The following is a 25,780-nucleotide window of genomic DNA, read 5'->3' as shown; positions in this document are numbered from 1 at the left end:
TATAAATTAAGTAAAGAGACGTAAGAATCTTAAATTGAGTACTAATCATTATCATAGTTCATATGCATTGAGGATCATTTCCTAAAGGACCCTGGAGGTGTAGTGATTACCTGTTGGGCTGTAATCTGCATAGCCAGCATTTCAAAGCCATTAGCAGCTCCACAGGAGAAAGCCTGGGTTTTTTACTCCTGTAAACAGTTATACTCTCAGAAACGCACAGGGTGCGTTTTGAGTCAGCGTTGACTGGATGGCAGTGAGGTGTTTTGTTTTAGAGTCATTTATTAGGTACCAGAGCTGTTCTAAACATTTAAAAAATATTTTATTCAATTTCATCTTCCCCATCTCACTATGAGACTACAGATAAGGAACAATAATAAATGCTACTCTCTACTTCTGAAAAGGAGAAAGTGGATGATGATCAAGTAGTTAACATGCTTGATTGGGTGGAAGTTTGAATCCACCCACAGAAAGTCCTAGGGATCTACTTTAGAAGAATATGACCCGATAGAGCGCACTTCTACACTGGGATATATGAACTCACTGCCGTCGCGGCGATTCCTACTCAAAGCCACCTTATATATAGGACGACCACTACATGGTCAAGCATGTGACCACAGCTCTTGCCTCCCTCCACCTCCATTTCCACTCCACTATCCAAATGCCCAGAGGAAAGACCAGGCTTTCTACTCCTATAACGAGTAATAGTCCCAGAAGCTCACAGGGGCAGTTCTACCGTGTCCTACAGGGTCGCTATGAGTGAGAATTTACTGGGTGGTAGTGGGTTTATTCAAGCTTTCCTCCTTAGTTAAGACAGTCAAGAAAGAACATTCAGATTTGCATAAGGGTACATTTCCTGGGGAACTGAGTTAATCAGTAATTCATATCGTTGTGACTTCCTGAGAAGTTGGACCAGGACCACTCTGTCAGCTGAAAGGAAGAGCACTGCTAGCTGATTGAAGATTGACGGGTTTGCTCTCTCCCCTTCTGTCCCACAGGAGGCTCTGTCGGTGGTGAGTGACGACCAGTCCCTCTTCGACTCCACCTACGGAGCAGCAGCCCAGCTCCCGAAGGCTGACATGACCGCCTCAGGGAATCCTGACTATGGTCAGCCCCACAAGATCAACCCCCTTCCGCCCCAGCAGGAGTGGATTAACCAGCCAGTGCGGGTCAACGTCAAGAGGGAGTATGACCACATGAACGGATCCAGGTAAAGCGCCAGGCCTTCCCTGCTCAAACATGGATGGCCTGCCTCCTGCTGAGGCCTGGGGAGGCTGAGGAGTACTCCTTACAGTTGGGGGGTTTGGACAGGTGGGGTCAGTGCTGGGGACCAGTCCTAGAGATTTGAAATCAGAAAGGCTACAAACTACAAAGCTGAAGGCTGTGGGTGGAATAGGACCAGGAACCCTACCTGGCTCTCTGGGTCGCCAGGAGTTTTCAGAGGCTCCTAGGCACTTGAAGATTTGATAGAACCGCCTATTGGTTAGAGGCGAGGCACTGGGCAGATCAAGGCATATCCCACATGGGAGATAACTTAGAGATAAGACACGTTTTGACGTATTGAGATACTTAACTTCGATGGGTGGATCCTACCAGAGAAAGATTAACGATGCATTATTTATTTATCTGGGTGTAGGGGTGTTATAAAATGATATTTAACACTTTCCAACCAATGTTTCATGCATGCTTATCTCAGTGGCATGAATTGCATATACCAGTTTGTGCAGCCATTACCACTGTCTATTTCAAAATTTTCCCAACACCATCCCGAGAAACACAGTGCCCTTTAAGCAATAGCTTGCTCTTTTCTTTGGCCTTTGTACATTTTCCTAGTCTAAATATTCCCTAGAAATGGAATCATACAACATTTCCCTTTTGTGACTGACTTGGTTTGCTCAACACATTTATAAGGTTCATCCATGTTTTAGCTCATGTCAGGGCTTTGTTTCTCTTTATGTCAGAGTTGTAGTCCATTGTACACCTACTGGGAAGGGAGACCACATAGACCTGGAGAGGAGGCAATGGGAGAGATGGCCCAGAGAGAGTAAGCCTGCAGTGAGGGTAAGCGTCCAGCCGTGGGGAAAGGCCTCAGGGGCTCAGGTGCTGCTCCCCCCATTGGTGAGCCGTCCAGACTCTTTCAGCACAGCCTCTCCTTTCTGCAACAGCTGAGGAGGACTCGCCTTGCCATCTTAAGGGCGTTCCATAGGACCTGTAGGGAAGGACACAGAACTGTGCCGAGGACTCACAGAACTTTCCATAGCAGTAGGCATGGCGATAAGCCAAGATCTGAAAGTGAAAATGTTAGATTCGTTCATGAAATCGCATGCATTCGAACGAGCCTGTATGGCAGAGGTATAAATATGGAGAGGAAGAGAGGTCCTGAATGGCAGACTAAAAAAATAGGGAATTTACTCCACAGGCAGCAACCAACTTTAAGCATAGATATGCCAGCTAACATCATCAATGCCGTGATTTAAGATGATATAAGTCAACAGTTACCGGGCACCGAGAGGGTAGGGTGGTGAAAGAATTAAAGTCAGAAAAAGCAGCTAAGCAAAATCAAAACAACAACAAAAAGCAAACCCATTGCCACCAGGTTGATTGTGACACACAGTCACAATTGCCCTAATCTATAACGCCGAGCACGGTGTTTTCCTGACATTTAATTAAATGTTTATATTAATATATTGATAATTATGAAGGTAAAGAATAAAAACAAAATTTTTCCCTGAAATTAAAAATTCAGACGTTATAGGGCTAATATGTTACAGAATAAAACTGCTGCATAGCGTTTTCTTGACTGTTATCGTTACAAAAGCAGATTCCCAGGCCTTCCTTCCATGGTACCATTGGGCTGATTTGAACCACCAACCTTTTAGCTAACTGGATAATCAATAGCTATTTGCACCACTTAGAGACACTGATGAGCTAAGAAATTAGTTAAATATTCCATTGGAATATTTAAGAGTAACGTTTAAGTGAGGGTGATGGCAATGATTTGGGAAATAAAAAGGGAGTGTAGAGACTGACCAAAGAGATAGTTAACAGATTTGAGTGAATTAAGAAGGAGCCCTGGTAGTGTAGTGGTTCTATGTTGGGCTACTAACTGCAAGGCCAGCAGTTTGAAACCACCAGCTGCTCTACAGGACAAAGACGATGGTTTCTACTCCCAGAGTTCCAGCCTCAGAACAGGGCAGTTCTAGCCTGTCCTCTGGGGTCACTATAGGTCAGAATGAACTCAATGGCAGTGAGCTTAGCTTGGTTGTTTTGGTAGTGAAGCGAACTACTCTCTGACCTACTAACCACAACGTCAGTGGTACGAACCCACCAGCTACTCCAATGGGGAACGGTGAGACTATGTGCTCCTATAAAATTGTTCAGTCGTAGAAACCCAACGGGGCAGCCTTACTCAGTCCTACAGGGTCACTATGAATTGGCGTGAGCCAGAAGGCAGTGAGTTCGGTTTCTTGGTTTAGGAAAAGATTCAGTGACTCCACGTTTGTGGGAACAGGTGAAAACAACAACAACTGAAAGATGATTCTGAAGCCTGCCATCTGGCAGCAGAAGGCAGGTCCAGGGAGGTGAGGGAGAGGAAATACTTTCATAAAGAAGTCAAGTGCCCAGATTAAAATATTGAAGACGCTTTACAACTGTGGGACTGATGCTCAAATCATGATTTATGGCGGGGATTTAGATGTGGACATCATCAATAAAGAGTTTTAACTGGGTAAGTGAATGGGGTCACCATGCTAACAAGACTAGGAAGGAGAGCGGAGCAAGTAAGTGTGTAATGGGAGTGAGTCCCCTCCAAGCAGCCCATGGTGTCTGGCTGCCTTGGGAACAGCCAGCCCCGCCACATTGCAATCTCATTAACCAAACCCAGGCCTGGGAGCTCAGCCACCTTCCCAGACTCTAAGGTTTCAGGAATACTTGGGTGTTTTGAGCCAGGAGCCACTTAGGTCATGGAGACAAGACCAAATCTCCCACCAGTTGCAAATAGCTCTCTCTAGTTTCCTATCATTTGTTCCCGCCGCCACCATTTCTTTACATCATTTTATTGGCAGCTCGTACAACTCTTATCACATTCCATACATACATCCATTGTGTCAAGCACATTTGTACATGTGTTGCCTTCATCATTCTCAAAACATTTATTTTCTACTTGAGCCCTTGGTATCAGCTCCTCATTTTTTCCCCTCTCTCCCTGCACCCCTCCCTCATGAACCTTGATAATTTACAAATTATTATTTTGCCATGTCTTACACGGTCCAATGTCTCCCTTCACCCACTTTTCTGTTGTCTGTCCCCCAGGGAGGGGGTTATATGTAGATCCTTGTAATCGGTTCCCTCTTTCTACCCCACCTTCCCTCTACCCTCCCTGTATCGCCACTCTCACCACTGGTCCTGAGGGGTTCGTCTGTCCTGGATTCCCTGTGTTTCCAGTTTTTATCTGTACCAGTGTACATCCTCTGTTCTAGCCAGATTTGTAAGGTAGAATTGGGATCATGACAGCTGGGGGTGGTTGGGTGCTAAGGAAGCATTAAAGGACTAGAGGAAAGTTGTATGTTTCATCATTGCTACACTGTACCTGGACTGGCTTGTCTCCTCCCCACAACCCTTCTGTAAAGGGATGTCCACTTGCCTGCAGATGGGCTTTGGGTCTCCACTCTGCACTCCCCCCTCATTCATAATGATAGGATTTTTTGTTCTTTGATGCTTGGTACCTCATCCCTTCGAGACCTCATGATTACACAGGCTGGTAGACTTCTTCCATGTGGACTTTGTTACTTCTCAGCTAGATGGCTGCTTGTTTATCTTTAAACCTTTAGGACCCCAGACATCTTTTTTGATAGCCGGGCACCATCAGCTTTCTTCACCACATTTGCTTATGCACCCGCTTTGTCTTCAGCGATCATGTCGGGAAGGTGAGCATCATGGAATGCCAGTTTAAAAGAACAGAGTTGTTCTTGCATTGAGGGAGTACTTTAGTGGAGGCCCAATGTCCATCTGCTACCGTAATACTAAGCTTATAAATATATGCACATAGATCTATTTCCCCATCATCATATATAAATATATTTGCATATGCACATGCCTATATTTAGACCTCTATAAATGCCCGTTGCCTCCCACCACCATCTTTACATAAGGGACCTGAGGGAGGGACAAGTGCCTGGACTAAGACTTTTAACCAGACAGAGCTGCCACCAGAACCCTGGTGTTCTGATTCCTGGCTCTGCATATGTACCCTCCTCCTCCTCCTCTCTACCCCATACTGTCTGCCTGTGTATCGGACGTATCCTCTTTTTTCTGACAACACACAAATGGCCTATTCAACAATGATTTCCAGTTGGTTCAATCACAAGAAGCTCCTGGTGTTTGTTGGAACCCAGACCCTTCTGCTCTTGGGGGGTCTCTGATCTGCTTGGGCAAGAATCAGATTACTTCTCACCGTGACTGCTCTAGCCCACTCCAAGGCAGTGAACCTTTCTCTGTTTCTGCCATGACCCAGCCTCCTGTCCTCACACTTCCTCTCCAGACAGCAGCCCAAGCAATTCTTTGAAAACATTTCATCCCTTTCTCCTGCTCAAAATCCTTGAACAGTTTATGGCAAAATCCAAAGTCCTTAGCAGAGTCCTTCACAGTCCTCTGCCATTCTCTCTGCCTCTTTCTTCACCCCGCGCCTCTCTCCATGCCAGTCACATAAGACTCCTGGACCCCCATCACAGTCCTGCCTCAGAGCCTCTAGCCATAGGACTCACTCCCCCTCAGTTGCTTCAGGTATCTGTCCAAATACCACCTGCCCGTGTAGTAGCACAGGCTTGTCTTTAAGGGAACCCTGGGGGCACAGTTGTGCCAAATGCTTGGCTGGTAATGGAAAGTTTGATGATTGAACCCACCAGTCTTTCTGTGGGAGAAGATGCGGCAATCTGCTGCCATAGACTTACAGTCTTGGAAGCCCGGTGGGGAAAGTTTGAATCTTTCCTGTGGGTCTGAATCAACTCGATGACACTGATGATTGGGTAGGTCCCTGGGAGCATGAATAGCTTGCACTCAGCTACCAATATAAAGCCTGGTGGCTGGAATCCGTCCCACAGTCCTGCAAAGCAGAACTGGTGATCCGCATCCACGAAGACTACAGCCAAGGAAACCAGGTGGAGGAGTCCACTCTTTCATGTGCCAGGTTGCCATGAATCTGAATGGACTCCACAGCTATGGGTTTGCTTTTACTTTCGCTTAGTTTGATTCTTCTGCTTAGCTGTTGACACATCCACATTCTCTTGTGTAGCATTACGTTAAATGGGGCTCTCCCTTACTGAAATGTGGGAAGGGCTTGTGTTTGTGTACTGAAGTGCCAACCACATGAGTGAAGCCTAATAAGCAGGGGTTAAATGACTAATGGACAGGTGCAGGTGTGAAAACGGAGTGGCGGGTGGTGCCTGCCATTTTCGGACTTCACAAGAGAGAGAATCAAAATCAACATCAGTTCCAGGCTGATGCCTGTGAGGTGGAGGTCACACATGCCTCCACCCTTCTTTGCCAATGCTGACACCAGCTGTCCCCATTAGAGCACTCTATTTCTCTGTCAGGTTCTACAATTCATTGCAATGGCCACGCGGAACTCACGGAGCATACTCGTGATTATGGGATCCATTAGAGAAATAACTGGTTACAGATTAGAAACACTTAGGATACACTTCTTAAGTCAAGACTGCCTCTTTCAGCTGTGCTCAAAGGTACCACTTACTCTGGTCCCATTAGCCTCTGCCCTGCTCAGCAAGTGTTCCATAGCTCTTTTAGCTCTTGACCTCTCAGCCCTCAGACTCCTTTGCCTCTTCCCTGCTTGGGCAAGTGTAGATTTGCCACTTAGGTGTCAACTCTCTCCGTAAGCACTCAGCTTTCTCACCCCATGGACCTAAGGCTCTGTCCTGTGTCCTTGGTTTTGCTGCCTCTGCTGCTGCTGATTCTCTGCCACATCTCTGTGATCTCCTTCCATCTTGGGAGTCTCAGCTCCGTGCCAACCAGATCTAGGAGGTTCAGTGCAGGGATATGGGGGGGGGGGGGGACCTGACATACTGTATCCTTCCATTCTTTATGGCCATTCTCCATGTTAGAGTTCCACCCAATCGGATGATCCCCAACATGAGTGCCTTGCACATTATTTCCTTTATTAGCAGGCCATTCAATTCTTTTGGTGGGCTTCAAACCTTCCTTGGTAGGAATTACAAAGACTATAGCTAGAAGAAGGTATTTGGGTGAATGGATGGGCTAACATTAGGTTGCTCATTGAAACCCACCAACCCTTTTGAGGGAGAATGGTGAGCTTGTCGGCTTTCAGGAAGATTTGCAGCCACAGAAACCCCAGGGAGTGGTTCTGCTCTGCTATAGTTGGAATCAACTCTCTTGACAGCTGTTTTCTTGATGGCTGTAAGAGTCATAAGTCATCCACTAGACAGCAGCAGGTTAACTGGACTCACAGAAGAAGGTGTGTGTTGAAGATGATGCAGGTAATTAAGGAGAAATCCAGGAGCGAGATCAGGTGATTGAGCCTCTCAAAGGTGGAGCCTGCCTTTGTGCTCAGCAAACTGCATCGATTAGCTAACTGTTCCTTCTGCTACCAGAATAGTCTTACGCGCCCTAGGATACTAATCACAGGCAAAGACACTCCCTCAAGGAAATCAGATTTTTGAATCCACTTGTCAGCTCGTACTTGGCTCTCCTCACACCAATAGCCAGCTGGAAGAGTGCCCTGTAAATACCTGGTGGGCAGACATGATATTTACCTGTCTCCGGTTGCACAAAGCAGCCCTGCTTTTGATTTGCCTATCTTGACCCAGGCCGTCAGAGGTTGACAAATTAGGTTCCGAAAGACTGATATGTTTGCTCTCTGCTTAGGGAAACAGCCAAGATAGAATGGGGTTGGCAGGGGCTAGCAGGTTAGGCACTGCTAGCTCCAGCACCTCATAAATACCCACTAAGTACTCATGTGTAAGAGGGGCGATTAGGCAGCAGGAAGTAAGGATGGTTAGAAAAATGCCTTTGTTTAGGAGGAAAGTTTGTAAGGTCCTCGTATTAATTAGTCAAAAAGAAATAGACACCGGGCTTTAATTGTTCTTATCCTGTACACTGTGCTTTTCATTTCCCCTGAGTATTATCGATCACAGCACTTGTTGCGTGCATATGCCATGATGCCTTCCAGAATTTGGTCTGCTAACTGCAAGGTCAGCTGTTCAAAACCAACAGCCACTCCTGGGAAGACAGTTGGGGCTTTCTACTCCTGTAACGAGTTAAAGGCTGGGCAACTCCCAGGGGCAGTTAGACCTTGCCATATATAGGGTCACTGTGAGTCGGTGTTGACTCGATGGCAATGAGGGTTTTGTTTGTTTGGCTGGTTTTTTTGAGAACGCACCTTAGGTGTTCCTGAGTGATACAAATAGTTACATACTTGGCTGTAGCACCAGAGGATGTTGGCTTCAGTCTACCTGGTTTCAGAAGTTAGGTTAGTAATCCATGTCGGAAAAAGCAGCATGGAAGACCTTTTGCATAAGCGCCCTCCTCTGACACATGTACAGTCCCGGGCGTTGGAGCCTACTGTGAGTTGGGTCACTGTGAGTTGGGTCAATGTAAGTTAGGTCCCTGTGAATTGGGTCACTGTGAGTTGGATGGCAACTGGTGTTTTCCGGGACATCTGTTATCCATGGTAACCAACAACACAGCAACCAAGACCAACAACAAAGATAGACGAGGCAATCGTAAGGCTTCCTGACCTGTGATGACAAACCCAGACTACAATTTGAGGTCTCTTGGCTCAAGGGCTAGAATTGAGCCGCAGCCTCTGGTCGCAGGTGGCCATTGAGCATTTATTCTGTGGCTTGTCCAAAACTGAGAGGGGCTCTAAGTATAAAATGCATGTAGAAGACTTAGCAGGGGGAAAAGTATGAAATATTTCATCGTCTTTATACTGCTGTGTTAAGATATGGCCTCTTGCTGTATGACTGTCTTAGCATCTTGCCTTACATTATTGACATTAATTGTACCTGGTTGGGGGTCTGTCAAAGGGCTTTGGAGGCACGTGCTTTCTTTTGCTCCTAGAAAATGTGGCTCCTAGAAAAGTTTAAATCATCTATGTGGCTCACAGTCTGTTTTGATTTGACGGTGGTGGGTTCGAAGGTTCTGGATTGACCTGTGATTCTCTAAGCCCTTTAGTACATGCTTTCTGAATTACCCATCCATATATATCATAGCTCCCACAGATATTTGTATCTTTGCTGCAGAGGATGGTTTCTGGGTGCCTGAAACTCCAATGGTTTCTTTGCTTTCACCTCAGCAGCAAGTGACCCGGGCTGGGGACAACGGATCACGTAGAGCAATTGGGCTCTTTGGGACTCAGCGAACACCTGGGTTGCTGGCTTTGAGGAAGGCTTTGTTCTCTCCTTCCCATCTTCCTGTTGTTGAATCTGTTGGGGTGGGTGTCCCGGAGCCAGAAGAGCCCACAGGTTCTGTGTTGGACGTTGGCTTCAGCAACCTGATGCGAGCTGTGGTCTGCAAATAACTCTCAGCTGCATCCTGTCTCAACCACGGGAAATGGGGAAAACATCCCATGAAGGAAAGAATATCAATTTATGGAAGGGAAACGCAGGAACATGCTTGTCTTACATGTCTGGTGTGTGGGCCCCGGGCTCGGAACTAGCCCGCCCTGAGAGGCTGGATGGACGGTGGGATCGTTTGCCTTAGACACCTAGATCTTTCATGGTCCGCATCCTGAACTCAGCCTGGCACTCCTAGGCACTTGTGCCTCTCCAGCTGCGGGCACCTTCCTAAGCTGCCACATTCTCACACTTGGCGTGTGGAACGTGCCACATGAAGCTGGGCAGAAAGTCATGCTCAGCAATCTGGTAAAGCTATCAGTGTCCCCCATGTACAGAGCTGAAAAGAGCAAGTTTGGGGTCAGGGGGATGGCTTAATTATAGGTGAGTTTGGTTTTCTTTTCTTGAAGTTTGTTTTTAAACTTGTTGCACCACCTTAAAAAAAAACCAAAAAGTCATATGCACACCTGGATGCATAGACTACATAGAAGACCTCAAGGCAATGCAGGTGGTGTCGTACTTGTACAAAATGCACCTTACAGGGAAGGCGCCCGTGATAGGTCCTAATGCACCTGCCTGGTTTGGGCAGTGCTTGCCACCTCGCGATGGCCGTGTGGATGTGGGCCTCCTAAGCTAGTAAAGTGTGGCTTCAGATCTGTGGGCCTGACCACACACACCAAGCTCTCTCCTTGAGTTGAACGGGGAAGTACAGCAGGTGTGTGCCATTGGCTAGAGTGGTAATCTTTAGGGAAAACCTTTGGCCTCTCATCCAAATGCCCAAGATTTCGCATCTTGTTTTAAATCGCTTATATTTTCCGGACACTTTGGGAAATCACTAGCAGTCTTTTTAAAGCCAAGTTCACTAAACATGCAAAAGTAGAACCTGGCGAGCTAAAAGAGCTGTTGATTTGGGACAAAGGCTGTGGAACCCCAGACACCTTTGCTTGACCTCCCACATCATTGCTTCAGGTCACTCTGAGTCACACTGAGCTACCAATGCCGCCCCATTCTATTGCGGCATCCCAAGCCCTCTTATCGCCTGCCCCACTGCTGTCAGCTGCCCCTGGGCCCCAGTCCCATGCCAGCCCTAAGTGCAGGTCTCTATACAAATGAGCAGGCAGTGGAGGCAAGCCGAATGACAAAACCTTTCCCCTCAGCCCCTACTCCCTCCGCTCGCTCTTGTTTTCAGCGGCCCTCTTTACAGGCGCCAGCTGCCGCACTAAAGAGAAGCCTTTATACTCTGTTCACCTGTGCCCACCCTTCGCAGTAGCTGGGCAGCCCAATGGCTGCAAGAGAGGCTTCTGTGGTCTGGAGGCCCAGGGTGTGAGAGCTGGGAGCATGGAGGGAGCGGAGGCAGCCCCAGGGAACAGGTATGCCTCTCTCTCTCTCTCTCTCTCTCTCTCTCTCTCTCTCTCTCTCTCTCTCTCTCTCTCTCTCTCTCTCTCTATCTCTATCTCTATCTCTATCTCTGGCTCTCGCTTGTCTAAGGGCTGTGAAGGGCAGGGTGGCTGTCTTGCTTCTTCTTAAGGGCCCCTCTAGGGAGATTCTACCGAGGACAGGGTCTCGGTCCAGAAGAGAAACTCCAGGCAGGTAGGCAGCCAGCATGCCTTGTCAGGTGTGTCTGCGGGTGCGGGGGGAGGTAGAAGGGGAGCAGACAGAAGAGCATTGCTATGGGATTGTAAGCCCCCAAGCGAGGGCTGAGTTTAGGGGCTCATTGTGCTTGTGGCTCCTCTCCATACCTGGTTCTGGATCAGGCAGCCTTTGCTTCGCCTTCATTCTGACTTAGCGTGTTTTCCCAGTGGCAACAAGGACCAACGCTGCCCCAAGGGCTTCCTTTACACCAGGGGTTCTCAGCCTGTGGGTTTGCAACCCCCTTGCGGGTCAAACAATCCTTTGACAGGGATCGCCTGATTCTTAACAGTAGCAAAATGACAGTTATGAAGTAGTAATGAAAATACTTTTATGGTTGTGGGGTCACTGCCAGACGAGGAACTGTATTAAAGGGCTGAGGCATGAGGAAGGTTGAGAACCGCTGCCTTACGCAGTTATAATCCATAAAGCCATAGGTTGTCCTGAGGAGAAGGCTTCTGAATCACAGGATGTCAGTGCTTCACCCGGAAACCCCACCTGCTGCGAGCTTGCTCATGTGGAAAGGCAAGGCAAGCTTGAAGGATTAAACAGAACCCCTGGGCATGCACCCCTGGACCAACCCAATGACATGTTCTCCTTCCCACAGTTCTGCCCTGCCCACGACCCTCGCTGCCTGGTGTCCTGGCTATGCCAGCCCCACACCCCTCCTCAGTGTTCCCCGAGCCACTGAGAAAGCTGCTCTCTTGGCTATAGGCTCCCTTAGTCCTACAAAGTCTGCTGTATTTGGGGTGTTTCACAAATAGCAGATATGCGGGGAAAGGCTGCCAGATGGCATGCTGTGCATACACATGAATGTGCACGTGAGTGGCATGTTTTCATGAGTGTGTGCATATATGTGGAATGGGCTCATGCACACGTGTGGGGGGCACACGTATGTGGTGTGTCTGCGTGTGTGCATGTGTGCGGCGGTGTCTGTGAGCATGTACGCACAAGTGCCTATGTGTGTGGTATGGGCATGGTGTGTGTCTGTCTGAGTGTGCATGGACCCGTCTGGGGGTGTGTGTGGTTAGCCAGGGGCTAGGGCCTGGCGAGTCCAGGGCAGCCCTCCACTCTGAGTCAGGCACCACGGCCTGACTGGAGCTGCTTCATCTCAGGCCAAATCCTTCAACAGCAGAAGCCAAAAGGCCACACTCTGGTGAAAAGCCCCCGTGTGCTCCCGCCTCCCCTCTGACTGCCATGGGGACATTAAACCTTCAACAATCTGGGACTCTGACGGCTGCTTCTTGGTTCTTTGCCTGGAAAAACAGTAGACAAATAGTAAAACCTTAAATTCTAACATGTGTAAGTTATACATCTTATTTTCATTTTCAGCCCATGCTACCCTCTGTAAGACATCAGGAAAAAATTACCATCTGACTTCTAATATCTCAGTGGAGCATTTGTCTCCCAGCTATGATAAGTGATCTTCAATATTTTTTTCCCTTTCAGATTAAGAAACAAATTCGTTTAATTTTCTTTATTGAATATGTTCAGCCCCTTCCCTCTCTCCCACCCCCTGCCCACCCCCTGCCCCTGCAGTGTGTCAGAAAGCCTGAGCTGTTCTCCTTTTGGCCTTGTAACGAGTTCTCTTGCCTCAAGAATGCTCCCTGCTGGGGCATTGCCTCCAGAGCATGGCAGCAGGCATGATCTCTCCTGCAAGGCCTTGTCACTGTGCATCTCACCCCCAGCAGTGAACAGTGCAGTGGGCAGGCCTTTGGGAAACCTAGAGAGGTTTTGGGTCTTGGAAGGTTCTGGAATCCTCTTTAATCTGAATCCTCTCTGAGCCTTTTTGATCTGAAGGTTTGCTTGGGAGCACTTGAGAGATCTGGCTCTATCCCAGGGTGCCAGGATGAATGCTTCTTGCTTGCTGTAATGCCCACTGTAGCCTCACCTTGACTGCCCAACGGTCTGCGCCTTTGACCCTTCCACCACCTATGTAGGAGCTATGGCTTTGTCCTGGGCACACGAGGAGGGTGTGTGACTCTAGACTGGGGGGATGTGAGTGTCCTGTCCTCTCCTGGACATTGAGCTGGGTGGGTGGATGGGGCATGGTTGGGGTAAAGCCACTGGGCAGCCTCTCTGCACTGATGGTACAGCGTATCAAGTGCTAATGGGGCTTCCACATCCAGTGGGGCGGGGGGAGGGGAGGGGTAGGCAAGTGGTCAATGCTAACTGAAAGGTTAGAGGATCACATCCATTCAAGGAAGACCCAGTGCTCTACTTTTAAAAAATCAGCCATTGGAAACCAACCCCTAAGAACCCAGTTCGACTCTGACCCACGTGGGGTTGCTCTGTGTCAGAATTGATGGCATCAAGGTCTGCAGTGGCACTTAGGTCTGCGTGGTCAGAGACCAGGTGGGGTCATTCACTCTTTCTCTCATGTACTTGAATGTCATTTCTGTTGTTAGCTTGAACTGCAGAGTGCTACCAGGATCGCAGCCTCTCTCTCAGGCTACAGTTCCTGGGTTCTTTTCCTCCGGATGCAACACTCAGCTCCTTTGCACATGCAGTCTGAGTCCGAGTCCCGTTCCGTGGTCTGTTAGTTGTGTGACAGGGCCACTCAGAGTACCGTCATGTCCTGTAGCTGTGCGAAGGAGATTACATCCCGCATCATGCTGATCGGGAGGGTCACTAGGAAGTGCAGCTGGAGCCGCGTATGGGAAATGTGGTAAAAGTACATAGGTATAATAGAATTGTCCATTCGGAAAACACCTCTCATTCCCCTACTTGGTAAGGCACCTTGAAAGGCACGAGAGGTTAAAAATGAAAGCAAAGACACACTCTCAGGAAGCTCATAAGTCACTGATGGAAGGACATGTGACAGCTTTCCAGAACTGGTCTGATAGGCCAGCTGCAGAGGGGCCAAGAGCAGCACAGATGTTGTGGAGCACAGTTTCCCTGGCCATGAGATTGCCATCAGCTGGGGAAGACTTCAGTACTGTCTTACAAGTTTCAGCCGTTATTATGAGGGCAAGGAGGAGCTGCCAAACGTTGCTAGTTACCTTAGTTACCATCCTGGGCTAGGATTTACAAAAATATTGGTGGTGGCATGGAAAAATAAGGCATCATTTTCTTCCTCACTCTCATTCCACCAGTTGGTGTTGGGCAGTGGTTCAACAGCGCGGAGGCTCTTGCCGAGATGCCCCCATGCCAGGTGAATCGTGGTCCCCTCGATGACTTCCCATTGGGCTTTGTTTCCTCTTGCTTCCAGGGAGTCTCCAGTGGACTGCAGTGTTAGCAAATGCAGCAAGCTCGGTGGAGGCGAGTCCAACCCCATGAACTACAACACCTACATGGATGAGAAGAACGGCCCCCCTCCTCCCAACATGACCACCAACGAGCGGAGAGTCATCGTCCCTGCAGGTACTGCCTGGCTGGCCTTCGTCTCTTCCTCCTCTGGGGTTAGTAGTGGAAGGAGAGGCCTGTCCAGGGGGCATTTAAACCTTTATCCCCCCCACCCCCTATTCTCTATGTAAACACAACCCTGGGAAGGCTGCACTTCCTCCCTTACACCCTCATCACCCTTTAAGACACATTTCAGTGTCACCAACCCCTTGGCATTTGGTGTTTTAGACATTCTACCCTCAGGCAGATCACATCACACATGCTACCTTGGTGGCCTGGTGCCATAGGTAAGGGACTAGGAATATATAGAAAGCAGAAGCAAAGCTGCCTGAACTCACAGTGATTCCCCAGACGTAACCATGACTATCTGTAGGGAGAAGTTGGTCATAGAACACTGTCTTGGTCTTGCCCATTGGGCATGGGCTTCCTGACATCTTTCCAAAATTACAGCCAGCCCTTCTGGTTTTAAAATAGGAATAACTATATGTAACAAACCAAGCACCTGAGCGGGCGTGCAATGAGTTCTGTCAGTATGTAAAAATAGCTTTTTCTTTCCCTTTGGAATGTGAACTGGTTGTTATAGAAAATAAAATCATTGTTCAGTGCTCTAGTCTATTAGCTGGCCACCCTGCCTTGGCTAAACTCAGCTGCCCCCAATTAAAAAAGTTGCAACAAGGAATTCATGCCAGGTAAAAGGAGCAGAACCATCCAATTCGTAAGTGAAGTGAATGATAGGCAAATATTAATCTTACCCAAATAACTTCACCAACAATACAAAAGCCCTTGGTACTGGGCCTCTCCCTCATAGTCACTTGGTGCTTGTCCACAGGAGTCTGTGTCTAACCAGCTCCTGGGACTACAGACAGATCCGCATGTTCTGGGCTGAATTAATCCCGGCAGGGAGGAGGAAATTGTGGGGAGGAGTGACTCAGGAGATGGGTGGGGCTGATGTAAATTTTTCTGTGCCTTATAGGACTTAAAGGGAGCCCTGGTGGTGCAGTGGTTAAGCGATCGGCTGCTAAGTGAAAGGTCAGCGCTTTGAATCCACCAGTCACTCCATGGGAGAAAGCTGTGGCAGTCGGCTTCCATAAAGATTACAACCTTGGGAATCCTATGGGGCAATTCTACTCTATCCTAGAGGGTCGGCTCCATAGCAACAGGTTTGGTCCGGGATAGGACTTAAAAACTGCTCATAAAGCATTTTTAAGTTCCTTCTACAAGCAGACAACAAAAGAAGATTAGCTACCAATATTTATTATCTCGGTCCCAGGCCCTTACATCGTTACAGTACTTATATCATTTAATATTTGATCTCAACTCCCTCGAGTTGGCAGCTAGTAATGTGTATTTGCCCCAGGAAGCTCTGAGGAGTGAAAATAACTGATATGCTTCTCTGCTGACCAAAGTCTATGTAGAGCCCCTCTGAGAGAGGCCTGGCCACACCCTCACACTCAGCCCTAGGGAGCATGCTTCCACTCGGACACCAGTGGGGTCCCCATGAGTTGAAGTCAGTAAGGTCCATGAAAGCACCATCTTCTCTCTCTTCATGGAAAGAAGGTAGATGATGAAAGGGTGCTACAAGGGCCTGGTTCGAGGGAGACTCTGAATGTTCCCCAGAGCAAAGGCAAGCCTCGCCAAGTCTTTGCTTGTTTGGTGTTCAATCCCCCCGTTTCATCCCAACATCTACAGGATGGGGCTGGCATCTTCAGGGCCTGAGGAACTGGGGGAGCGAGGATACCTTCAGAACCCAGTTAGGTAGGTCGTTCACTTTGGAGAGGGAAAGGAAACCCCCGTAGTCAAAGCGCAGAGTCTAAACTCCAAGTGCACCCTGGACCTGGGATCCATTCAATGTTCCTTTTCACTAGGACAAGTTAGCCATAACATCGTCATGAAATACTGTCAGTGAATATCAAACTATTTTCAAAGCTCTTTTATGAATTCTCTAGGTATGGATTTATTTAACTACTGTACTTTGGCTAAATTGCTAAGCTTTATTCTCAGACTGGCTATGAATGGGAAGGCTCGTTTGTGCAAGTCCACAAATCAAGGTCATAAACCATTTGTGGAGCAACCAATTGAATTTATGGTGGGATTTTCAGACAAGTATAAACGAGGACCCTAGTTAATCACCAGCTGCATGTGCATATGGGAAGAAATGAGGTCTAAATCATGCAGGAAATACATTTGGAAGAGTTTAGCATGATGCAGAGTGGAAGATTTATAATTCATTGTGCTGTAGAAAGAGAAAGAAATAATATTGTGATAGAGCCTAATGCAAGGAAGGAAATCATAAACTCCATCAAATAAACGGTCTAGAATTGAATGTGCAACCTTGAATACTACACACGAGGACTTAGGAAACATGACCGAGATCCTATGAGAGAATATGCTACCCAGCCCAACTCCCCCTGGGAAATTCCTGTAGAATTCTGAGATGGTTGCAAAATGATTTCCATTCACCAATGGTCCATAGTCTATTCCTGAGTGCTTCTAGAAAGTAAAAGAAAATAGTGAGGACAAAGCAAGACGTTTGAGACAGGTAAGTGTGCTGACTTGAACAGTGGAGTTTTATGAGGAGCCCTGACTTTGGGCCCAAGAGCCGAGTAACTCATCGGCGAGAGAAATCAGGATCGTGTGAAGGCAGGTCTGGCCTCGCCTCTCCAACCAAACTGAGGTCTATGCAGACTCTGAGATTCCAGTTCAGACATTAATCAACTTGGGGGAGTGGGGCGAGCAACTTGCCCTTCCAGACGTCACTTTCCAACTCAAACTAAGGACAGCAAAGCCCATTTTGTAGCATCTTCTTGGCAAGGGAAAGTAAGACTTACCAGCCTCACCTCTAGAAGCTTGCTCTCCAAATTCACTCTCCCTGCCCCCCCCCCACTGACTCCTTCAACCACCACCGTAAAAAGCGTGGCTTGATGACGGGCGTTTTCTACCTCATATTCTGAATGTTTGAGGTATGTAGGTGTTTCCTGCAGGCGAGGAATTTCCTTCTCGGATGAGCATCCTTGCGGTGCTTATTGGAACCACTAATCAATGATTGGTTGCCAACTGAAGGGATGGCTTCCTAGTTGTGCTAAGTGATAAGACAGAGGGATTACACCTGCTTGGAGATTCCAGGAGCCATGAGGACTGAAAGTGCAGTGACTTCAATTTTCATATTCGTTCTACTCACGGAAGGGCTCCAAGATTTTCTTTCTCATCTTTGAAGATTTGTTGTCCTTGTTAGGTGCCAGCGAATTGGTTCTGACCCATAGCAACCCTATGTGCAACAGAACCCATCGCTGACATAATGGTTCCTATGCCTGAGCCCTTTGCTGTAGCCACTGTATCAAGCTATCTCCCCACACGCCTTCCTCTTTTTCTCTGCCCCACCCCCACTTTACCAAGCATGGTGTCCGTCTCCAGCTTTACAGCATGTCTAACGTGTGGAAGAAGAATCTCGCCATCCCTGCCTCTGAGAAGCACTCTGGCCATCCATTTTCCAAGACAGATCAATTTGTCCTTTTAGCAGTCCATGCTACTTTCAAAGGTCTTCAGCATCACAATTCAAGTGCATCAATTCTTAAGTCTTTCATATTCAGTGTCCAACTTTCATATGCATATGACACAATGGAAAGTACCTTAGTCCTCAAAGTAACGTCCTTGCTCTTCAGTATATTAAAGAGGTCATGCGCAGCAGAATTTCCCCATGTAACATATTATTTGATCTTGTGACTGCTGCTCCCATAAGCATTGATGGCGGATCCAAGTGAGACAAAATCCTTGACACCTTCAACCTTTTTCCCATTTATCTTGATGCTGTTTATTGGTCCAGTTGTAAGGATTTGGGTCATCTTTTCATTGAGTCATAATACATACTGAAGGCTGAAATCCTTGCTGTTCATTGGCAAGTCCTTTAAGTCCTCCTCACTTTTAGCAAGCACGCTGTGTCATTTGCAGATCACAGGTTGTTAATAAGTCTTCACCCAATCCTGATACCACTTTCTTTTTCATATAATCTAGTGTCTCTGATGAGTTGCTCAGGATACAGGTTGAATAAGTAGGCGAGAGGATCTAACCCTGTCACACACTTTCCTCACGTTAAACCTTGCAGCCTTCCCCTTTTCTCTTCTCACAACTTCCTCTCGATCCATGTCCAAATTCTGCATCTGCCCAATGAAGTGCTATGCCGTTCCCATCCTTCTCAAGGTCATCCATAGTTTGTAATGACCCGCAGGGTTGAATGCCTTGGCATAGATGAAAAACACAGGTAAACATCTTTCTGGTGTTCTCTGCTTAGCCATCTGACATCAGTGATGATATCCCTTATTCCATATCCTCTTCTGAATCTGGCCTGAATCTCTGGCAACTTCCTGTCAATGTACTGCTGCAACCATTGTTGGACGAGCTTCAGCAAAATTTTACTTGCATGTGGTATCAATGATATTGCTCTATAGTTTGAGCATTGAGCATATTTTGTTATTTTTCTTTGGAATGGGTACAAATATCGATCTCTTCCAGTCAGTTAGCTAAGTAAGTGTCTTCTAAATTTCCTGGCAGAGACGAGTGAGTACTTGTCATCAACTTGTTGAACTTGTTCAACATCAGCCTATTGAAACATTTCAATTGGTGTTCTAGCAATCGGTTCCTGGAGCCTTGTTTGTGGCTAATGTTTTAGTGCAGCTTGAATTTCTTCCTGCAGCACCATGTGTCCTGCTCTTTTGCTACCTCATGAAGTGGTGGAATGTTGACTAGTTCTTTTTGGTAGCCTAACTTTTTGCGTATACTTTCCATCATTTTTAATGCTTCCTGCATAATTCAATATTTTCCCTATGGAATCTTTCAATACTGCAACTCAAGTTTTGAATTTTTTTTCTTGAGTTCTTTCAGTTTCAGATATGCTAAGTGTGTTTTTCCCTTTTGATTTTCTAACTCTGTCTTTGCACATTTCGTTGTGATATTTTACTTTGTTTTCTTGAGATGCCCTTTGAAATTTTCTATTCAACTCTTGAAGTTCATCATTTCTTCCATTTGCTTTAGCTACTCTATGATTGAGAGAGAGTTTCAGAGTCTCTTCTGACGCACACATATCTTTTCTTTCTAGTCTACTTAGTGACCTTTAGCTTTCTTCATGTGTGATGTGCCTGATGTCCTCCCACAGCTCATGGGGTTTTCTGTCATTAGTGTTGGGGATTTAAATATCCTGAAGACTTCAGAAATGTTGGGGGCTGATCTGGTAGGAGTTAAAGCACAGCTGCTCCGAAGGGGGAAATTCTATAGTAGATTTATGTTAAAGATTGATACCATTTGATTTTCCAACAGCATAGGCTGGGTTATGGTAAAAAAAATATGTATGTGTATTTCCCCCCATCAAGAGATCTGTATCCTTCATGAAATTAATAATATTCTAAAAATACTGTATACATGGCATCTTTCTAAGGGTTATTGTTTTGAGTTTATTTTAATTTTGATACCGCCTGTCAGGAAAAGGTCTTTTTTGTCCTGTCAGGGTACATAGCATGGTATCTAAGACCTGCCTAGAGGTCTACGTGGATTGGGCAGGACCAGATGTGACGGAGCCTGATGGGTGTTGGGGAGGACTGTCTGGAAGAGGGCTCTTTCCCGCCCGCCCCCCTCTGAGCCCAAGGGAATACCGCCTAGGCCGCCCTTGCTAACCATGACCCTATCTTCTGCAGACCCCACGCTGTGGACGCAGGAGCACGTGCGGCAGTGGCTGGAGTGGGCAATAAAGGAGTATGGACTGATGGAGATTGACACCTCCTTCTTCCAGAACATGGACGGCAAGGAACTGTGCAAAATGAACAAAGAGGACTTCCTCCGCGCCACCTCCCTCTACAACACCGAAGTGCTGTTGTCACACCTCAGTTACCTCAGGGAAAGTAAGTGCGCCATCTGCTTCCGGGTGGCTACACAGCCCAGAGTAGGAGCCCCGTTCTCAGGCCAGGTCCCAATGGTGCTCTCTGAAGCCCACTACATTATGAGGAAGATTGGTTTCCCATGAAGCCAGCCAAGGAGAGGAAATGGATTCCCTGCTCTCAGTTTAGGTTGGTCAGACACCAAAGGAACAGCAGGCTTGAGCAGCAGGCGTGGGCCCTCGAAAATGGTCAAGGTCGTCTTTCTCCTACAGATGCTGCCAGAAGCAGACCGAAGCCTGCAGTGCCATGTCCTCTGTAGATCGTGGTGGGAAGGAAACCAGAAGTGGGGGAAAGTACAGGGCTGGGACCTAGTGGGGTCTCCAGGAGCTAGCCGCGTGCTTCCCATGAGAGGGGCAGGCTCTTCCTTTTTCCAGAAACCACTGTGTCCTGTAATTATATATAGGTAGATTCTCTGGCAGGTGTTTCCTCCGTGATTAAAAGTTCCTAGAGGAAATTCTGGAGCCAGGGCTTTAGGATTTCAGATTTTTAAAAGATGCATATGCTTATTCTTGAGTCCCTCTGACACTCCTTGTACCCCTGGTGGCCATTTAGTTGATTCCAAGTCACTGTGACCCAGATGCGCTCCGTGGGGTTTTGCAAGCAGATTGCCGGTCTGTCTTCTTGGTGCCAATCTTTCAGCTAGTGGTAGAGAGCCCAACTGAGTGTGATGCTCCCCACTCTCCCCTTTAGATGGTTTTTCTGCCACTGCCTCCAACACAGTCCTTTGTCAGGCCCGAAGGCAGAAGTCACAGGTGTGTTAGAATCTACTGAGAGCTTTCTTCTGGCACAGCCAGGAACCGAGAAGGGAGCTTTGGGGGTAGGAGAGCTTATAAAAGCAAACAGGCAATTGTCCAAAGGATTTTTCCAACAGGAGGCTTCTCTAGCATAAAGCTCCATTCACTTCTGTCCTTCCTTATAAAATGTGCACCACAAACAGAAACAATTCTCTTAGGCTATTGGAAACCTCAGCCTTTACCTTCAACAGAAATGCAGGCCAGAGAGCATATCGACGCTCTCCCTAAGGGTTGCTCTCTTGTGCGAAAAAGACGATATTAGGATCAGGGAAGTGAAGCTACAGGAAACTAGAATTATATAGGAATTTTATGCCAGTTAGTCCTACTCAGTGATGGGCTGAGCAGCCTGAGGATGCAGTGAGAATGCTGGTGATGCCCAAGGATACTGGCAGTCTTCCTGGAGCTACTGGGCAGGAAGGTCTTTAAAAGACTATCCCATGTAAGTCAGAGTAGAAGGGATTCTTAAGGTTTCAGCAGCTGGCTCTTCAGAAATAGACCGCCAGGATTTTCTTCTGTCTCTGGGTATATTCAAACTTTGAACGAGTTGGTTAGCAGCCGAGCACGTTAACTGTCCTATGGTCCAGAGACTACTAGATGGTATTAAGCTGGATTCCACTGATGGCAGCTAAGATGACCCCTTTCCTTGGCTTGTTGGCTCTGTGTTGGTTAGTTCTCCATTTCTCAGTGGGACTTTAACTCACTGTCTTTGTGAGCCTCTCTTGCTGTGTTACAGTGCACCCCATGGGTTAGGGTCAGGAGCAAAGGGAGGGCACACAGTGATTGTAAGGAAAAAGACCCCTAAATTCCTTCAGAAGTTTCTGCCCATGCTGTGGGGGATACAGTATATGGTAACACCAGAGCAATGACTTCATGTCTGAGTCTTCTTGTAACATGAGGTCAACCCTAGACACAACCATTTCAACAACAGGAGATTCCATTTTCCACTTTATTTTCATTTGTGCTCTGGGCGATTTGCATCTTTGGATGAACTATTTGAGAGGGTTTCAAAAGGGTTGTGGAAAAATTCCATTATCTTTCAATTCTGCTTTTCCACAAACTTTGGAAGCCTCCCTCATATTTTTCAGCCTTTCAGAAGTCAGAGAATAAACCAAGCCAGAAAACGGAGGTTCTTTGATGAGCAGAATGCTGCAGTGATGGATGGAGGAGTACAGGGCACAAAGAGGTTAAATAACAAGAAGAGACCAGAGACCCCAAACACTGAGCAGTCTTGCCTTTTATGCTTCTTGCCTACATCCTTTAATACTGAGGTCTAGAAATAGTTAACTCTTAGGTTCCTTTGTAGAAAAACGAGAGGTGCAGAGCAGACTGTTCAGAATAGTTTTAACAAGCCCTATCATTTTGGGTACTACTGCAGATGCCCCATTTGGGGGCATGTCCAAGCACGTTATGACCCTGGGTGAGAAAGTCTAGTCAAACCACAGATTCCCCAGAACACTGTGTTGTTAGCCAAAGCCCCAGTGAGTCTTGGTGTGCACCTGTCACAGAGGAACCAGCCGCAGATGCTGAAGTGAGACCCACACCTGCAATGGGGTGAGAAAGCCAATGCTATTATTAAGGTAGTTTTCCATGGATGGGGACACGTGTGATAAAGAGTTTGGTATTTTAGGAATATTGCATAATGAGAAAAAGTGCCCGTTGCCTTTTCTTTAAAGAATAGAAAAGACGCGAGTGTATTTGTTGATTTGAGGGGGCTTCAAAAAGTTTGTGGCAAAGTGGAGTTAAAAGATAATGGAATTTTCCCACCCACCTTTTTGAATCTCCCTTATGTAAGGGAAGGTGCCATGAAGTTTCCTGAAGAGGCCTATTTTCAGTGATTAGAGGAAATGGGGTCAAGCACATCTGTAAGAGATCTTTGAGAATGCAGGGCATTTTCCTGAATGGGGAGACGATTGGATAACAACATCACATCTACAGAGGGAAAGTTATTTTAAGATAATTCAGGTGGGGAAACATGGAAACGGTTTAAATGCGATGGAAAGTGTAAGAAGCTACCTACAAAGGGGACTGTGCATGGATAGACAAGCAATGCGCACAAAGCAATCATGATGGCAGTCGTGCTAAGGTCTTTTTTAAAAAAACTTACTCCAGCACAGTATTTTAATAGTCTAGAGGCTTTTTGAGGATCTTAGATTACACATTGGGCTGCTAACCACAAGGTCAGCAGTTTGAAACCACCAACTGCTCCATGGAAGAGAGACGAGGCTTCTCTACTCCAGTGCGAGTTACACGCTAGGTAGGACACCCACAGGGACAATTCTACCCTGGTCTACAGTTCGCATCGACTCGATGGCAGTGGGTTTGGTTTCCTTTTTATTACTTTTCCAGGGAAAATAATTCAACTCCTGCTTCTTTCTTATTTGGAGAGGAAACCCTCTCCACCACTGGCGTCATGTCTGCATTCAGGCCCCCCCTCCAGACCCTCTGGGATTGGAAGGGCGTTGACTGCGTGGCTTGCTAACTTACCTGAAGGAGACCCACCCCCTTCACCTGAGAACTTCCTGTCCACCACCATGCCTCAAATGCACTAGGTTATTCCAGTGGATGTTCTGGGCTAAGGTGGGGAGGTAGCATTTTGGGGAAAGAGGTTGGGGTGAATCCATTGAGGCAGGGGGCAAGGATCGCTGATTGTCAATGCCATGCCATCTGGTCCTGCATGTAGGAGGCTGTGAGGTCCAGACTTGCCCACTTTGGCACTAGGTGGGAGAGACGTGGCTGAGATCCTCAGCACCGATGGGGCAATCGCTGCAGGGCAAAGGACAGTCCCTGGAGGGACGCCGGGGCTTGAATATGTGAAGTTGCCAAAGAGTCCAAAGTGGTGGTGGGTCTCCAAAGTGTCCAGCCTTAGGATCTTTAGTTGGTAAAAGGAAGCCTGGTAGAATATGGAGTTCTCCTGGCATCCAATTCATGCTTCCACTACAGATGTTTGAGTATTTCTTCTTGTTGCCTGGGGCAAGGGTGGGGTGGGGATGGAGGTGGAAACTATCCGTTTATATTTTTAAACACTGCGTATGTATTTTCCAAGAGGAGACGAAATCTTAAAAAGAAAAACGAAAAGTAGTTATCAAGTCAAGTCGGCCTCATGGCCACCCCATCCCAGTGTGTCTGAATTCAATAGAACGATGCTCCATGGGGTTTGGGTGCTGGGGAGAAGTAGATTGCCAGGTCTTCTTCCCAGGAGTCTCGAGGTGGATTTGAACTTTCAATTTTTTGTTTTAGCAGCTGAGCACACTAATATGAGAGAGGGTATCTCTCATACATTGCCTGGCGTGCTAGGATTTGGGGGCCTATCTGGAAGGGCTTGCTCATAAATTGCGGGGTCAGCTGCCCAGTAACAGCGCCTCTACTTGAAATGCACAGTAGAACTGTGGGTGGGGCTGGGGCCATGCAGTTGAAGTTGGCACCAGTGCCCACAATACTTAGTTCTAGACTTGGTAAGTAACACCAGGGCTTGACCTGCATCTCCCCAGGTGTTACAAGAGATGGACAGGATGCCCCCTTGTGGATATCATATTGACAATGATTTATAACCCCCATTTTAAAGCCAAAGCTACTGAGGCCAAGAGTACTTCCCAGAGTGGATCCTAGCCACACAGCCTTGTAGACAGCAGCCTGGCATCTTGGACAAGGGCCTCTGAACTTCACAGCCTTGGTGATCGGCTGGAGAGAAGGGAGCGGCCCTGGTGCCAGACGGGTCCCCATGTCCGTGCAAACTTGGCCACGTTTCCTGTGGCTTCCACTTCAAGGGCCAGGTCACTTTTCCCACAGTATTTTCTGCTTGTATTTGTACCGAGAGATAAACGCTTTCCAAAACTTTCCTTGTGGCCTCTGGAACGAGGCCGATAAAGCCAACCCTATCACCACACTAACCGGGTTCTCCTCTGGGCCTGATGGGTGGCTCCTCCTATCGCTTGCAGCCACGCCCCCTCGGGCAGAGATGCTATTTCCAGAAGGCAGGCTGCTGGAAATGAGATTTGCCCCTTCACAAGCCAAGATCTAGCAGGCAGTTCAGACTTGGAGCCACTGGGGGGAGATGGGGGGATGTTAGGGCGAACAAACAGGAGGGGCCGGCTGGAGGCAGAAAAAGGATGCCAGTCGCTTTTAATTGTTCAAAAGAATTCAGTGTTGTATGTATCCAGGTGTGCATCTGACTGGTGTACAATACTTAAAAATCTCTATTTCCAAATAGTGGCAATATAAAAGAATAAAATATATTGTGTGACAGGGAAAAAGGTATCCATCCCGATTCCCACTTCTAATTTAGACGTAATGGGAAACACATTGTGCATTTTGCGGTCGGTCGTTCCACCTGTAACCTTAGCTGGTCGGGCAAAGGTGATGGGTCTGGGCAATTAAGTGAGTGAAGCGTTATCCGTTACAGGCCCTCGGTCCTGAGGGGCAAAGGGGAACAAGACGCAGGCGGGACAAAAGGCCAGATTTCCCTGGGATTCAATAGTCAGCCGACCTATTGTGTTAACGGCTGCATAGT

General features: G+C 47.4%; 1 protein-coding gene across 1 annotated transcript in view; it reads left to right on the top strand.

Annotated features, from left to right (window-relative positions):
- The window catches only part of FLI1 (Fli-1 proto-oncogene, ETS transcription factor), a 140,249-nt gene that overhangs the window by 69,635 nt on the left and 44,834 nt on the right, over positions 1-25,780 (top strand). Inside the window, exons 2-4 of the mRNA XM_075564092.1 lie at positions 996-1,207; positions 14,425-14,576; positions 20,240-20,443. Coding sequence (XP_075420207.1) covers positions 996-1,207; positions 14,425-14,576; positions 20,240-20,443 — 568 coding nt within the window. The remainder of the gene's footprint in view (positions 1-995; positions 1,208-14,424; positions 14,577-20,239; positions 20,444-25,780) is intronic.

Source organism: Tenrec ecaudatus, chromosome 12 (genome assembly GCF_050624435.1).
Source record: "Tenrec ecaudatus isolate mTenEca1 chromosome 12, mTenEca1.hap1, whole genome shotgun sequence".
Classification (NCBI taxonomy): Eukaryota; Metazoa; Chordata; class Mammalia; order Afrosoricida; family Tenrecidae; genus Tenrec; species Tenrec ecaudatus.
This window is presented reverse-complemented; position numbering and strand designations above follow the sequence as displayed.